Here is a 13,933-nt window from a genome sequence, read left to right on the forward strand (position 1 = left end):
CCTTCTAGGCAGGGACCAGGTCTTTATGTGTTTCTCCAGTCCTAGCCCAGCAACAGACATACAGTAGGACCTCAATTAAATGTTTATTCGGTGAACTGTAAAATTCCTGAAACCAGTGTCTACAACAATAAATAAATATTTCCTACCCCCCAGTCACCATTCTAAGGTCTTTAATTATGGTATTATCACTTAATGAAATTCATTTTGCTTTACTGCAGATAACATAGCATTTGTACCATGGTCCACGCAGATGTTCAACGCCTTTATGATTTCTGAACATGAGAAATGCATCCCCGTTCCCTCTCCCTGGGCCTCACTTCTCTGACCTGCCTGTGTTATTTCTTCCGACACAGACCTGAGCTCCATTTCTCCTCACAGATGCCACCAGGGTACATTTCTTTTTTTTACTTTTATTTTTAAATTTTATTATTTTTTTGAACAGGGTACATTTCTTATTTTGGTTCCAGCCTGATTTATCTTTTCCCTGGTGATTGGTAATGTCATCTCTGACACAGCACAAGTTTCCCGGGGGTGTGTGTGTGTGTAGTTTCCTCTTCTGTTCCATTGGTAATGTCATCTCTGACACAGCACAAGTTTCCCGGGTGTGTGTGTGTGTGTGTGTGTGTGTGTGTGTGTGTGTAGTTTCCTCTTCTGTTCCATTGGTGTTTGTCTATCCCTGGCCCACATAATATCTTATTTAATCCTAATAATAACCCTATAAGGTAGATACTATTACTATCCCCACTCTCCAATAGAAGAAACAGAGGTTCAGAGAAGTTGAACAACGTGCTCAAGTCACAAAGCTAGTAATGTGGTAGAGCCAGAGACTGAGCCCAGGGGCCACTCCACGCCAGCATGTCATACTGCCTCTCACACTTGCCAGGACTCTTATTTCTTTGGTGCTCTCCTCATGCTAGTGTTTTATATAAACACAATTGTGTCTGGAGAGAAAAGTGTATGGAAGGACTTCCCAACTTTTCTCCCCGTACCTTCTGGACACTCACATTGTTGGCTTCTCGGACCAGCCTCTGTTCATTGTACAGAATGTGCCGGATGCAGCGGACCAGCTCCATGGGGCAGCGGTCATATGTGTTCTGAAACAATCCGACAGCAGTCACCAATGGCCACCCTCTGCTCCCAACATGCCCATAGCAGTGCCATGACCACCCCTTCCTCTTTTTCAGCCCCTGCCTCAGCTCTTCCCATGAAGCCTCAGGAACTATCACAAGACACCTCTCTCCCTCCTTCCCTTGACTTCCCCTCCCAGATCTTCATATTTGGTTTTGCAGTGAATTAGAAACCCACAGTTTACAAAGCACTTCCAATCTACTATTTCCTTTGACTCTCACAGCATGGAAAACCTATGACATTCGCAGAAACTACAATCCCCATTTCACAGATGAGAAAACTGATGCTCGGAAAGGTTAATTATTTGTCCAGAGGCAAACGAGTAAGCGAGCAGATGACTGAAGACTCAGGGCATCCGATGGATGACAAGGTCAAGGTACTTTCCACCATACTCCTGCCCCTCAGGTCCTATTTTGCTTCCCCTTAGATTTCTCCTCTTTCCTTCCTCTTCTGCGATGGACTTTTATTTCCCTGGCACCCTGCTGCTTGTATAAGGACTCTCTAAAAAACACAAGTGAGTTCCAATAAACACTTGACGGTGATTACCACCCACACCTCTTTCCTGCTTCCACAAAAACCCCTGTCTTTCTGTATAGCCCCAGGCCCCATGTAAAGGAGAATCTACATCTTATTTCTAAACACTTAATTCAAAGCCTTCTTATCCAGCTCTTGCCTCCAGGGCAACACTGCTCCTCTCTCACCCCATGTCAACAGTTCTCCCACCTTTAAAAGAGCCCCATGAGGGATGTCTCATTGCCTCATTCCCTCATTTCTAGACTCTGCCAGTCTTCCTTTCTCCTACAAAAGAATCCTGATTCAGTTTACCTCCATCCCTTCTGCTTGATCTGTCTATAATGGCAGCTCACCCATCCCTTTTCTGTTGGGAGCACCCCCCCCCCCCCCCCCCCCCCGCCCCGCCAACACACCCCTTGCTTTGTAATATGTTAAAGGAATCTGACAGGTCTCAATTAGAAAGAGGGGGTGGGGGAAATTGAAGAAAAGTTGCTGATAAGTTCATGGTCACATGATGAGTCAGTGGCTAAGCCAGGAAAAAACCCAGGAGTTCTGATGCTGAAAGAAGGCGGACTGCCTCCCTGCTCACACCCACCTGGAGCTGCGTGGCATAGTGCCCCAGCTTGATCTTCAGTAAAAACCCATCTTCCCCAACCTGGTGCTCCGCCTTCTTCTGCAGCTCTTGCACCAGACCCTCCAGGAGCTGAGTGGCCTGGGCTTGGTCCTGGGGATTGTCCAAGTCAATGGCATCCCTTGGGGGCAGGGCAGGGGAGAGAAACCTACTGTGGTCCCTCTTGGGCAAAGAGGTCATGCTCCGAAAGTGAGTGGAAATACCAGGTTTGTGACTAATGGTACTTACTCCGGGGCCCACAAGACTTGCCCCTGGCAGCTCCACAGGCAAAAGAGTCTAGAAACAGCCTCTCTCCCTCCTCTGGCTCCCCTTTCCCTCTTCCCCTTTCCCAGGGACACCGCCCCTTCCCCCTTCCGCTCAGAGGACAGACAGAACCAGAGTCACACTAAACCACAAAGAGGAGATCTAAAGTCCAAGAGACCTGGATTGTAGGGACCTGCAGAAGAAGGTGCAGAGCAGGGGCACCTACCACCGCTGACTCTCAATCCACTGTGCCAAGTAGTGGCGGACCTCGATGGGGAAGTGCTGCCCGTACAGCACCTGCATCTGGCGCAGTGCATCTCCCTGCAGCTGCTGTGCCTGAATCCAGCCCGCCATGGCCGTTCACCTAGGGCGAGCAGAGGGCTGAAGAGGTGCCCGCCCAGAAGCTGAGGGCCGGGCCTACCCCGGCCCTGCCATGCCCACCATCCCTGAACCGCAGTCAGGCTGGGCCCCTCCCCTCCCGCAGACACGCTTTCCTGTGTGGGAAGAAAGATGGTGAGGAGGGGAAGGCCGCCCTTCCCCTCCAACAAGGAACCCGCTGGGGCCGGCAGGGTGGGGGCTGGAGAAGCAGGTGCCCTCCCCGTCCCCCTCTCCCCTCGCCCCACCGGGGCCTCCCCAGGGGGTGATGGCTAGAATCTGAAAGAGAAACTTGCGGCGGGGGCCCACAGGCCCTCTAGCGGGCCTCAAGAATCCCCCCGCCCGCCCCGGACCCCAAGTCCCAGTTTCTGGGAAAGCGGGATATTCCAGCCCAAAGTGAGGGCAGCGCAGCGCGGCTCCCACTCGACGGCTCGGTCGTTACGGTCGGAGGGTTGGGGAGAGGGACGCCCCCATCGGCTGCGCGCCCCCAGCCGTGCCCCAGCGTCTTCCCGCGTCCGACCCGACACCGCCCCCGGCCCACCGCGCGCTAGGACGGCGCCGCGCACCCTCGGCCGCCGGGCTTCATCCCCGTCCTCGTCCCTCGTCCCTCGTGCGCGCTGCGCCGCCGAAACTCCCGCTCTGTGCCGGGGACCGATCCCTGCACTGCGCCCCGCCGTCGGGCTCCGGGGCGCCGGGGGGCCCGGGCGGCGAGTGCCCCTCTCCGCGCGCCCCGCCCCGGACGCGCCGCCCGGGCCACCCACCTGGTGGGGCCGAGCCGTCCGGCGGCGGGGCCGGCGCTGCGGCCCGCGGTTCCCGCTCCCGGCCCGGGCTGCTGGCGGCGGCGCGGCTGTTACTACAGGAAGGAGCCGAGAGCAGCGATTTCCTCCTCAAAGGTCAGCTGCCTCCGACAGGCCATACACAGCGCGCGAGCTCTCGCCGACACCCTCCCGCCTCCGCCCTCGGTCGCGGGCTCCCGGGCGAGTGCGCGGCGGCGGCGGCGGCGGCGGGCGGGGTGTGCCCGGACGGCGGGGTCCCCCGGGAGTCCCGGCCAGCCCTCGCCTGCGGCTCCGCGGGAGCGTCCCGGGAACGTGGCGGGCAGCAGGCGCAGGAGTACCCACGGGATGGGGGTGGGAGGGCCGGGAAATCCCGGGCTCTGGAAATTCCAAACCAAGGCCTCAGTGTTCTCATCTGTAAAATGGGAGGAGGGAAAGGCGGACTAGCTGGAGATGCTTGCCAGCTCTGTCGTCTTTGGAGGCTCTAACAAACAAATGCGCCTGTGTGTTTATGCGGGGTGGGGGCCACTGCTTTGGTGACCTGGGAGGCATAGCCGCTGTGAGAGGAGGGACTGGGGATTCCAGGGAAGCCACGCTCACCACCGTCACCACTGCCCCGGCCCCGCCTCCCATCTTCCCACCATCTAAACCCACCCGCTGAAGGAGGAACAGGAAAGAACCTTGGCAATCCTATGTTTCAACCCTCCCCTGCTCCGCAGTTTGGCAGGTAAGAAACGAAGATTCGGAGAGGGGAAGGGGCTTGCCCAGGGCCACACCGTGGGCACAGGGCCTAGTCAGCAACCTGTGATCCATAAACTATCCTGCCCCTGCATTCACCCCTGCCCGGTCACATCTGAGGCTGGTCTTAGTAACCTCCCCAAAGGTCCAGGGAGGAGCTATCTTCAATCTTCATGCCCTCACAACTGCCTACAGGCATTGCCACAGCAGCGAACATCCTCTCTAGAGCCTTGCCTGGGTTACATTCCTCCTCCCCAAGAGTGCCCCCACCCCACTCCCAATCTCCCACCCTTACCCTACCCCACGCCCCACCCCGGGCCCAAGAGGTTGGTAAAGGCCAGACCGGAAGCCTTCCATCCCCTTTGCCCAGCTTCCCTCTTCTCTGGGCCTCCCCTCTGCCTGGCAGCTGGTATTGGCAGCACCAAGGGAGGGGCCAGCCTGGCTGCCCACTCAGGGCCCAGCTGGGCCAAGACCTTGTGTCCTGGAGGGAATCATTCTCATCTGCCTGCTGCCTTCCCTGGTTCCTTCTCGGATCTGCCCTTTTTTCTCCATTCCTCCTTCTCGCCCCTCACTACTCCCCCCCCCCACAAGTTTCATTCTCTTTACTTCAGAGAAAAATAATGGAGTTTAAAGCTGCAGAAGCTGGAGCGTCTGGGTTCTCCCCGCCTTCCATGTGTGGTCACAGTGTCTTAGTTGGCAGGATCACAAGGAAAGGAATTGAAAACTGTATGGGGCTGTGTGGAGGATTTAAGGAAGCCTTGCTTCCCAGATGTTCTGTAGCAGGGCCGTGGAGAGGAGGAAGCAGACCCCCTCTTCTCCCTTCTTCCCCCACTCTGTGCAGTGCATCTGGCAGGGGCGAGTCAGACATACAGAACTAGGGGTCACCTGGAAAGAGTGCCAAGTGTCAGAGCTGGAAGTGGCCATAAAGATGATTTTACAAGTGGGAAAACAAAGGCCAAAGAGGGGAAGTGACTTGGCCAATGTCGCTCAGCCTGTCAGTGGCAAAGCCAAACCCACTGCCACATGGTGGGTGGGCCCCATTTGGCAGCTGTACTCTCCAGACTTTCACTTTAGGCAGGTGTGGAATTCAGTTGATGGGAGTAGATTCCTTGGGTTTCCATTCCTCTCAGCCAGGCCTGGAGGGCAGAGGACCACCCTTGCCTTGCACTCACATCTGGGCACCTGGGAGAAGGTGGCGTGGGGGTGGCTGCTTAAGAGTGGGGGACCTGTCTGCCCACTTCCAGCAGCCTCTCCAGACTCCTCCCCCAGGGTCTGCAGAGGCCTGCTGCTCCAGCTGGATTGAGCTTGGCTTAACTACGGTGGGGGTAGTCCTGGGTCCTAAAAAGCTAGCATTGAGGTTCCAGTGAACAGAACTGGAAGGGTTTGTCTAAAACGGTGGGCATCAGTGTCTTCAGAGCCCTCACATGCCCCCCAACCCCCACTATGTGTCCTGTGGTTGTTCCCCTGGCCAACCTCTGGCTCTCCCTGGTCTGGTCTCTGTCTGTAAGGCCCTGACTCCCAGTGTCTTTCATGGCATGTTTCCTCTTCTTGCTTTGATTCTTTCTCTTTCTCTCTCTCTAGGTCTCTGTCCAGTTCTCTGTTTGATTCTGTCTGGGTTTCTCTCCATTTCTTTGTGCCCCTGTTCTCCCTTTGAGATGCATTTAGGAGGCGGAGGAGCTTTGGCACTTTCCCAGGGTGAGCAAAGGCCACCAAGGGAGTGGAGGAGGGAAGGGTGTCAGAGTTGGGTTGGGGGCAGAGGTGACTGTGGTCATGGCTCTGGATAACACAACTACCCAGAAATGTCAAATTTGGAGTTTCTTTTTGCTTTCAGTCCCCTGGTTTGGTCTCTTCTATTTCCCACCACAAAGCACCCTAGAGGTTTTAGGGGGCCAGGCTATAGAGGAGAAAACTAAGGCCTAGGGGATGGGGTTCAGGAAGATCAGAAACTGCCTACGGTCTGGACTGAGGTGCAGTCCTCCTTGCCCTTAACTGCCTTCACCCCTAATTGTAATTAGCAACATTAGACGGAGAATGAGGAAGGATTAAAAATATCTTACAAGAATACATTCCTTAAAAGAAAACTGACCGTATTTCATTGGGAATAATAATAAATCCACAACCAAGTCTATAGTTAGCACACTATATACACACCCTGAACTGCATCGTGTAACGTTTGTATATATCCGTGGTTGTACCCTTCAACCAACTGATCCTTGCAGCAACCTTGAAGGCAGGCATGGCCACAGTTATCGCCTTCCATGAGTCCAGGAAAGAGCCCTGCCCAAAGCCACCTGGCTAGTAAATGCACAGCTGGCACCAGGATCCAAGTTGCCTGCCCCTGTGGGCAAGGTCTCTCTGTACAACCTTTCTAGATTTCCCTCCACCCAGCACACACCTGCAGAGTGAAGAGGTCTCCTTTGGCTGGACTAGCCCATCATTGTTCTGCAGTATGAAGCAGGGCACCTCCATCCCCACACCAGCCCAGTCCCCTGCTCTGTTGAAGGAGGCAGTGTGACTTATACATTATATGAAGGTGGGTTCAAATTTATGGAGGAAGAGAAGAATTATCCCAAGTCCCCTTTCTGCCCTGCCCTTGGAGACCAGTCAGCTGAGAAGGCCCTGCCAATGCTCCTGCCCTGGGGAGAACAGATTGAGGTCACCTTGACCTTACCATCCCTGGGGGTGGACGGAGGTGGGACGGAGATGCCTTTGTTTCTTCCAAGTCCCTTCTTCAAGGAGAGTTCCTGTTGCATGGGAGCCAGATAGGAGATGGGGTGGGGGTGAAGGGCCTTCCCAAGAAAGCTGAAGGCGTTCCAGGAAGCATCCCTGTACCCTGCGGCAGAGGGGGAGACTCCCAGAAGTAGGGCCATAGGCCCATGCTCAGCATACACCCCACCTCTGAGACTAGTTCTCACCCTGGTACCCCCCTGTGGAAATTCTATCCCATTCTTGTCCATGAAGACAGAGCAGGACCTTCGGAGGGTGTGTGTGTGTGTGGTGAGGAATTCTGTGTGAACTGGGGGGAGGGGAAGGAGCTGCTGGATCCAGTGTGAAGCCGTTCCTACCTCTGTCCCTTGTCCTCCACCGTTCTTCAGAGAACTCAATTTACAGTGAAGTCACCAAGAGAACAAAAGGCAATCCCGCCTGAGGCATGGAGACTGTCCTCTGTTTCTGGGAATAGAGTGAAGGAGGGGTATGAGACTGGACAGGGTGGTTGGGAGGGGGAAGTCCCGCCCCCTTCACCCAGCTGCCATGCCCTGCTGCCTTGAGGGAAAGGCTTGCAGGCCAGGCTCTCTCTGGACAAAGGGAGGAGGGGTGCAGGGTCTGTGCCAGGTGCACATTTCCTATCCAGTCAGGTGGGCAGGAAGGAGCCCACCCGTTGCAGGGGTAGGCCCAGGCGCCTGGCCAGAGATGTGGGTGGGCAAGCAAACTGGGCAGCTGACTGGGCTTGGCCGCTGTCCTGAGTAGCCCTGGGTCAGGTCTGTCTTCTTATCCTCTTCCACGATGACTATCAGGCCCCTCTTCCTGCTGAGCTAGCTTCTACTCCTTCCAGCCTAACAAGAAATGATTTGTGCCTTGGCCAGCCCAGTACCTGACCTGAAGCCCTCTGGGGGTTGTGTGGGAGAGGGCTGTGCATCTCCTTCCCTGCCGTCCCCCATCACTCTGCCACTTCCCTTTGTTATGACTGGACGGGTTCCTTTCTTGCTGTCTTTGTTTCTCATTGTTCCCTGGTTTTTTAAGTCTCAGATGCACCCACCTGTTCCCTGCCCACTCCCCTGCTCCAAGCCTCAAAAGGGGGCTCTCCAGCCCCAGAATGAAGCCTGGGCCAATGCCCCATCACCTTCTCTCTGGCTACTGACCTGGTCTTCATTTGCTCCTGAGATCAGCCCCAAGCATGGGCCTACCTGTGCTTCAGCCATGCACGCTGGCGTGTCAACTCCAAGCCTTTCCCCCCTCCATTCCACATATGCGGATTGTCATTCCTCCCTTGGCCACCTGATAAAATCCTCCTCTTCTTTCATGGGGTCAGCGTAGCCTAGAGGGAAACACAAAGGCTTTGGAATCCTAAGGACTTGGTACAGTCCCTGGCTCTGGTGTGTGTCCTTGGATGAGTGAGTCTGCCTCTCTGAGCTGAGTGTTCTCATTTCTTCTCAAAAGGAGGACAGCAAGACCCACCCACCAGGATTGTTGTTAAGACTCACTCACAGAGCCTGGCTCATAGTAGGTGCACAGGGATCTTGTCCAATAGAGCTAGGCATTTTCTCCTCTGTCCCTCAGTCCCATCTGTATTGCAGGCCTCTTCTTATGGCTCTAACTAGTTGCCTGAAGAGCTATGTCCCATTGCTTGTTCATAACAGAGACTTCAGAAATATTGGTTTGATTAACGAAGGTCGCTAAAACAGCATTGGGACTTCCCAGAGCTCTGAAGTTTAGGGCAGACCCCTGTTCACTCACCCCTCCCCTCTGCTGCCCTGGCCTCTGCCTGCTCTGGTCCTACTAACCTGCTTTTCCACCCATGGCAGCAGCAGCAGCCTCATCTTTGCCTGGAGCTGGTCTGAGTTTTGCGTTCTTAACCCGCCCAGCAAGCCAGCAAGATACTGGCCGGAGTGGCACTCTGCTCTCTTCTCTGTATCAGCCCCGCCTTCCCCGGATAGTGCAACATGGCCCCAGGACTCTGGATGGAGAGGGTGGAGAGGTGACCCTGTCCGGGGAGGCAGGGGGATCGTCGGGCTTTCCTGAGAGCCAACCCTTTTGCTCTGGCTGGAAGGGAGCCCAGACAGGTGAGGTACACAGGAGCAAGACAGGGAGCAGTGTGTGAGAATCTCTAGGTGGGAGTCCTGCAAGGACCTGCACGTCCATAGCTCATATGCCCTCCCCTCCCCGCAACCTGACGCAACACTGGCTCCCTCCTGGCCCAGCAAGCTGGCTGGGGATGGGGCTGAGGGAAAGAAAGAGAGAAAACGCTTGTTTATGGACTGTCTTCTGTGAGCCAGGCACCTCTCTTTATTTTTTCCTTTAAAAAATGTCTGTTTTGCTGATGTTTTAATAGGTAATACATGGACATGGTACAAAATACAAAAGATTCAAAAGGATGTGTGGTGATAAGTTAGTCTCTCCCCTTTCCTGTCCCCCAGCTCCCTTCTGAAGGGGCAATCACAGTTACTAGGGTCCTGTGTGTACTCCCAGAAAGATTCTATGTGTTTATAAACCTATACTACACTTTACCTCCTAACTGTGTCTTACACCTGAGGGGAAACTGAGGCCCTCAGAGACAGTAAGTACTTTGATGAAGGTCACACAGCTGGTAAGTTGGCAGAGCTGGGATTTGGAACCACCCACACTCTTGCAGAAGTAAGCCTGGGCACCAACAGAGCCCCTTCCAAATGAGCAGCTGTGACAAACCTCCATTTTGAGGCCTTGGAGATCTGGGGTCTCTGCCTTCCAGTCTGTTGAATGTCCCGTGCCTCCTCCCCATGGCTCTAGGGCCTGTACTGACTTATCCCCATATGAAAGGACTCATCCCCATATGGAAGCGGTTCCCCTGGGTCCAGCCTGACTCCTGGGGTCTAGAGAGGTCTGGAGAGGGAAGCCACATGAGCCTGGGCCTCTGGATAGAAGGCATCGTGGTTATGGTTTTAATTATGTTCCCAGAAAATGGCCTCGCGATCTCCCTGTGGTAGGGCAGGAGTGAGGGAGAGTATGAAGTGGGGGAGGTTCCCTGCAGTAGCCACGCGGGCATCTATGAGAGTGAGAGGAAGAGCCACAGTCAGTCCTGGCTGGGAGTGGGGGGTGTATACACTAGAGCTGGGGGCTAGACTTCCAGGTTCTTCCCTCAAGCTTCTCTCTCTCTCCTGTCTCACGTGAGGGTGGACTAAGAAATGAGACCCTCCAGTGGACATCTCTGCATCCCCAGGTATCTCCCTGGGATCTTTCTCTCTGGGTCCTCTGTGGGGTCTTTCTGGATCCTAGCTTCCTGCTCAGTTTCTAAGACTCCTTCCGTGTCATGTCTCAGTCTGGTGTCCCCTCAACTTAGTGAAATATGTCCCTGAGGCCCAGAAGAAGAGGGTCTCACCTCATCTGAATTGTCAAGCAGACAGAGGTAGGTGTCAGACTTTCCTTCCTGTCCCAGGATGACAACAATTCTGTTTTGCTGAGGTAGTCACCCAGAACATTCCGTCCTTGGTGTCTGTGCACATAGCCAGCCAGGTCTAGTTTGGTGCCTAGTGATCAATTAGAGATATGCTGTGAGATGCAAGAAGAAAGAGACATAACTGCCCCACCCTTGAGGGCATTTAAACTAGCAGCTTTGCAGCTGCTGCTCATCAGCAGACTGGATAGAGTCCTATACCTCAGCCAGTTTTAGGAAGAGGGGTATAAATCTTAGCTATTACTAAAAACAACAACAATATATAGTGCTTTACAGTGTTTGAAGCACTTTACATATATTAACTCATTTCATTCTCCACAACACTATGAGGTAGGTACTATTACCATCACCATATTACAAATGAAGAGATCAAGGCAGAAAACTTGCTTAAGGTGATATGGCTCAAGGAATTGACAGTCTGATTTCAGACTCTGTGCTCTAAATGACTACATAGTCCTTGTAGTTTCCATTTCCATTCCTAGAGCATGGGATTTGTTTCACAAATATTTATTGTGTCTGCTCTGAGCTAGGCACTGCTGGGGGTGAATGGGCTTTTGTGTCTGCCCTTGTGGATAGAGACACCTGTAAACAGGAAATTGCCCTTCAAAACGATAGGTGCTCTGATAGAGGAATGAACATGGGGTGGGAAACAGGGAGGGCCAGGTTCATGCTGCCTGGAGCAAGTGTCACAGAAGGGCAGGCAGCAAGAGAGCAGGAGGACATTCCAGGCAGAGGGAACAGCATGTGGGCAGGTATGAAAGCTTACAAGAAGGAGAAACATGGTGTGCCCCAGCACCAGAATGTCATGGGCAGTGACTATCAGAGGGGCTGCCAGAGAGTTCAGAGCTGGTGCTTCCATCCAGCTTCCTGCTCCAGCCTCCAAGCTCCTTCCACCTACTCTGTGCAAAGCACTGTGCCAGGTGTTGGTCCAGAGTGTGGGACAAGAGCAGTAGCCTGGGTGGGGGAGCAGGGCTTTGTGATCAGCTACAAACACAAAGACGTTTGTGGCTGGTGTTATTCTGGAGGTGAAGGGAAAGCTTCTGGGAAAAATTTCAGCTGGACAACCAGTAGGAGACTGTAGGAAAGGGGCGCTCTGTGTGTATGTGTGGAGCTAGGAATGGGTCCTTTTCCTTCGTTTGCCCCCTGCAGCTGGGTTTCTGGAGCTCTGATATGCCTTGCATTGGTGCTGGCCCTTGGAGGGTTGCCAGGGAAACCGTTGGCCAGCTCGGGAGATGTAGCCGGAGGGGAGGAGAGTGGGTGACTCAAGCTGCCTTCCCGTACACCGCAACTCCCTCCTCATTACATGGGAAAGGATCTCGGAGACCCCCCTTCCCCTGGATCCTACAGAGGTGATCCGCTTATTCTTTCTTGTCTGGTTAGAGCAGTCCCTACGCAGCTCGGACTGGTGGGAGCTAGCATGATTTCCCCAGGGAGGGAAATGGCCCCAGATGCCCCTGTCCCCATAGGTGCACCCTGGAACAGTGGCGGGATCCAGTCTGCCCGGGCGCATGTAAACTGCTGTGCCCATCTAGGCTTTCTGCCCGCTCGCTTCTCGGGTGGTGAGCGGCAGGAGCCCTGGCTGAGACGCGCTCCTGGGAGCGAACCCGGGATAATTATTGATCCGGGCTGCTGTGGACTTCTGACCTCGGCCTAGGAGGGAGAGGACCCGGCACGCAGGCCTCGGGCTCGGGGGAGGGAGGTGGGCGGGCCGCGGAGGGGGGCCAATCAACACGACCACAACGGCCGGCCCGAGCCCTGCTAGTGGTGGTCGGTGCCACCCAAACAAAGCAGCATGCTCGCGGCCCCGGGGGCCTCGGGGAGCCGAGTTGGGAAGACACCCACCTCCGCCAAGAGGGGTTGCGCGCGGCGTCGGCCCCGCCGAGCGTGCCGCCACCTCGGGTGCGACCAGGGGGCTCCGGCTCCGTCCAGACGGACGGTGGGGGGGGTGCGAGGCACCACCGGGCTCGCGAGCGCGCGCCGGGCGGAACCAGGAAGCGGCGCGCGTCCCCGGGCCTCCGCGCGCGAGCGGCGCGCGCGCCCCCGTGGGCCCGGGCGGGAGGAGAGTCCGCGGCCGGAGCCGTCACCCCAGGCGGGGACCGAGCGCAGGCGACTACGCGCGGCGGCCCGGCCAAGGGAGCGAGCGAGCGAGCGAGCGGACAGGCGAGCGACAGAGAGAGCCGGGCCGGAGCAGCCGCTGGCGCCCGAGGGGCCGAGCGAGGTAGGAGCTGCGGGGCAGCCCGGGGCCCGGGGCAGGGGGAGCGAGGCTGGGGAGACCGCCCGGGCGGGGCCCAGCGCTCCGGCCGCCAGACGCCCGGCAGGGCCGCGCCGCCGCCATCGCTCCCGGGCCGTGAGGCGGCCTCGGTGGCGGAGAAGGGAGTCGGGGCGGGCTGCACAGGGGCCTGGGGGCGACGTTGGGGCGCGCGAGGAGGTCGTGCGGCGGCTGTGGCGGGGCGGAGGGCGTACAGTGCAGAGACTGTGCGCGCGCGCGTGTGAGGGACCCCTGCACCGAAGCCCTCAGAGCGAAGGGGACTGTCGTCGGCCCCCTGCCACCTCCATGGTGTAATTCCGAATAGCCCCTGCGGTCTCCTTGCTTTTCTCCTTTTTTTTTTTTTTTTTTTCCTTAAAAAAAGAGGTGCCTGCGAGTCCCGGGGATGGCATGAGCTCAGGGGCGCCCGGTGCGGTGGGGGTATTAGGAAAGCTTCAAGAAACAGTGCCTTATAAGGAGTCAAGACAACAAATACGAGCATTTCGATAAGGCTCTGGGGGGCGGGATCCCACCTCAGGACCCGCCGGGCCTGCGCTCGTCAGTCTGGCAGTGGGATGCGGTGTGTTCCTTTTTTCTAGCCAGGGATGAAGAGTAAAAACGTGCTCCTGGTGTCGGGGGTAACATGGAGAGTCGGAAGGAGAGTCGTATCACAAAAGCTGGTCTGAGGCTAAAGGAATCCGGCAAGGTGGTCAGGGTGATCAAAGAGGAGAGAACTTGTGTGGAGCAAGAGGCCTTTGCAAACACTTGTAGCTAGCAGTGATGGAAAGGAAAAGAAAGAAGAAAAATAACTGCCAGCTTTTAGGAAGATGAGACTAATGAAAACCACAGGAATTTAAAAGCACAAAGAGAAACAGATTCTGTCTTTCCCCGTTCTTTGTCTTCTTGTCCTCCTTCATTCTGTCATACCTCATGTCAGATAAATAGTGCCAAAAGTGGGTGATAGAATGTTAGAGATGAAAAGTACCCCAGCGATTATGTTACATTCTTTATTGTAAAAAATGAGGGAACTGAGGCCTAGAAAGGTAGAGTAAGTGGCTTGCTCAGTTACACGGCCCCAGGAGTTCGGGGACTAAAACTTGAGTCAGAGGACTCTCAGATCAGTGCTCTTCCCAAAGCGC

The 13,933-nt window shown here is 55.5% G+C and overlaps 3 protein-coding genes across 5 annotated transcripts in view; 2 read left to right on the forward strand and 1 right to left on the reverse strand.

Annotated features, from left to right (window-relative positions):
- The window catches only part of LOC134387173 (signal transducer and activator of transcription 5A), a 19,093-nt gene extending 15,429 nt beyond the window's left edge, over positions 1-3,664 (reverse strand). Inside the window, exons 1-4 of the mRNA XM_063109522.1 lie at positions 3,652-3,664; positions 2,742-2,879; positions 2,237-2,393; positions 1,005-1,094 (exon numbers count right to left, since the gene is read on the reverse strand). Coding sequence (XP_062965592.1) covers positions 1,005-1,094; positions 2,237-2,393; positions 2,742-2,869 — 375 coding nt within the window. The 5' untranslated portion in view covers positions 2,870-2,879; positions 3,652-3,664. The remainder of the gene's footprint in view (positions 1-1,004; positions 1,095-2,236; positions 2,394-2,741; positions 2,880-3,651) is intronic.
- Positions 2,868-13,042, forward strand: LOC134389621 (collagen alpha-1(III) chain-like). The gene is made up of 6 exons (XM_063113193.1): positions 2,868-2,884; positions 3,000-3,085; positions 3,382-4,017; positions 8,985-9,182; positions 12,016-12,108; positions 12,204-13,042. The coding sequence occupies exons 1-6, from the start codon at positions 2,868-2,870 to the stop codon at positions 13,040-13,042; spliced, it is 1,869 nt and encodes a 622-aa protein (XP_062969263.1).
- LOC134389495 (signal transducer and activator of transcription 5B) overlaps positions 12,603-13,933 on the forward strand; it is a 57,442-nt gene continuing 56,111 nt past the window's right edge. For all 3 annotated transcript variants that reach the window (XM_063113059.1, XM_063113060.1, XM_063113066.1), the window contains exon 1: positions 12,603-12,767. The gene's annotated coding sequence lies outside the window, so the exon portion shown is untranslated. The remainder of the gene's footprint in view (positions 12,768-13,933) is intronic.

This window comes from Cynocephalus volans, chromosome 10 (assembly GCF_027409185.1).
Source record: "Cynocephalus volans isolate mCynVol1 chromosome 10, mCynVol1.pri, whole genome shotgun sequence".
NCBI lineage: Eukaryota > Metazoa > Chordata > Mammalia > Dermoptera > Cynocephalidae > Cynocephalus > Cynocephalus volans.

Bases quoted from the DNA above. Each gene is read 5' to 3' on its own strand.
- LOC134389621 (XM_063113193.1), top strand. The intron at 9,183-12,015 runs GTGAGGTACACA...CTGTCCCCATAG, and splicing joins CTGGAAGGGAGCCCAGACAG to GTGCACCCTGGAACAGTGGC. The intron at 12,109-12,203 runs GTGAGCGGCAGG...ACCTCGGCCTAG, and splicing joins GCCCGCTCGCTTCTCGGGTG to GAGGGAGAGGACCCGGCACG.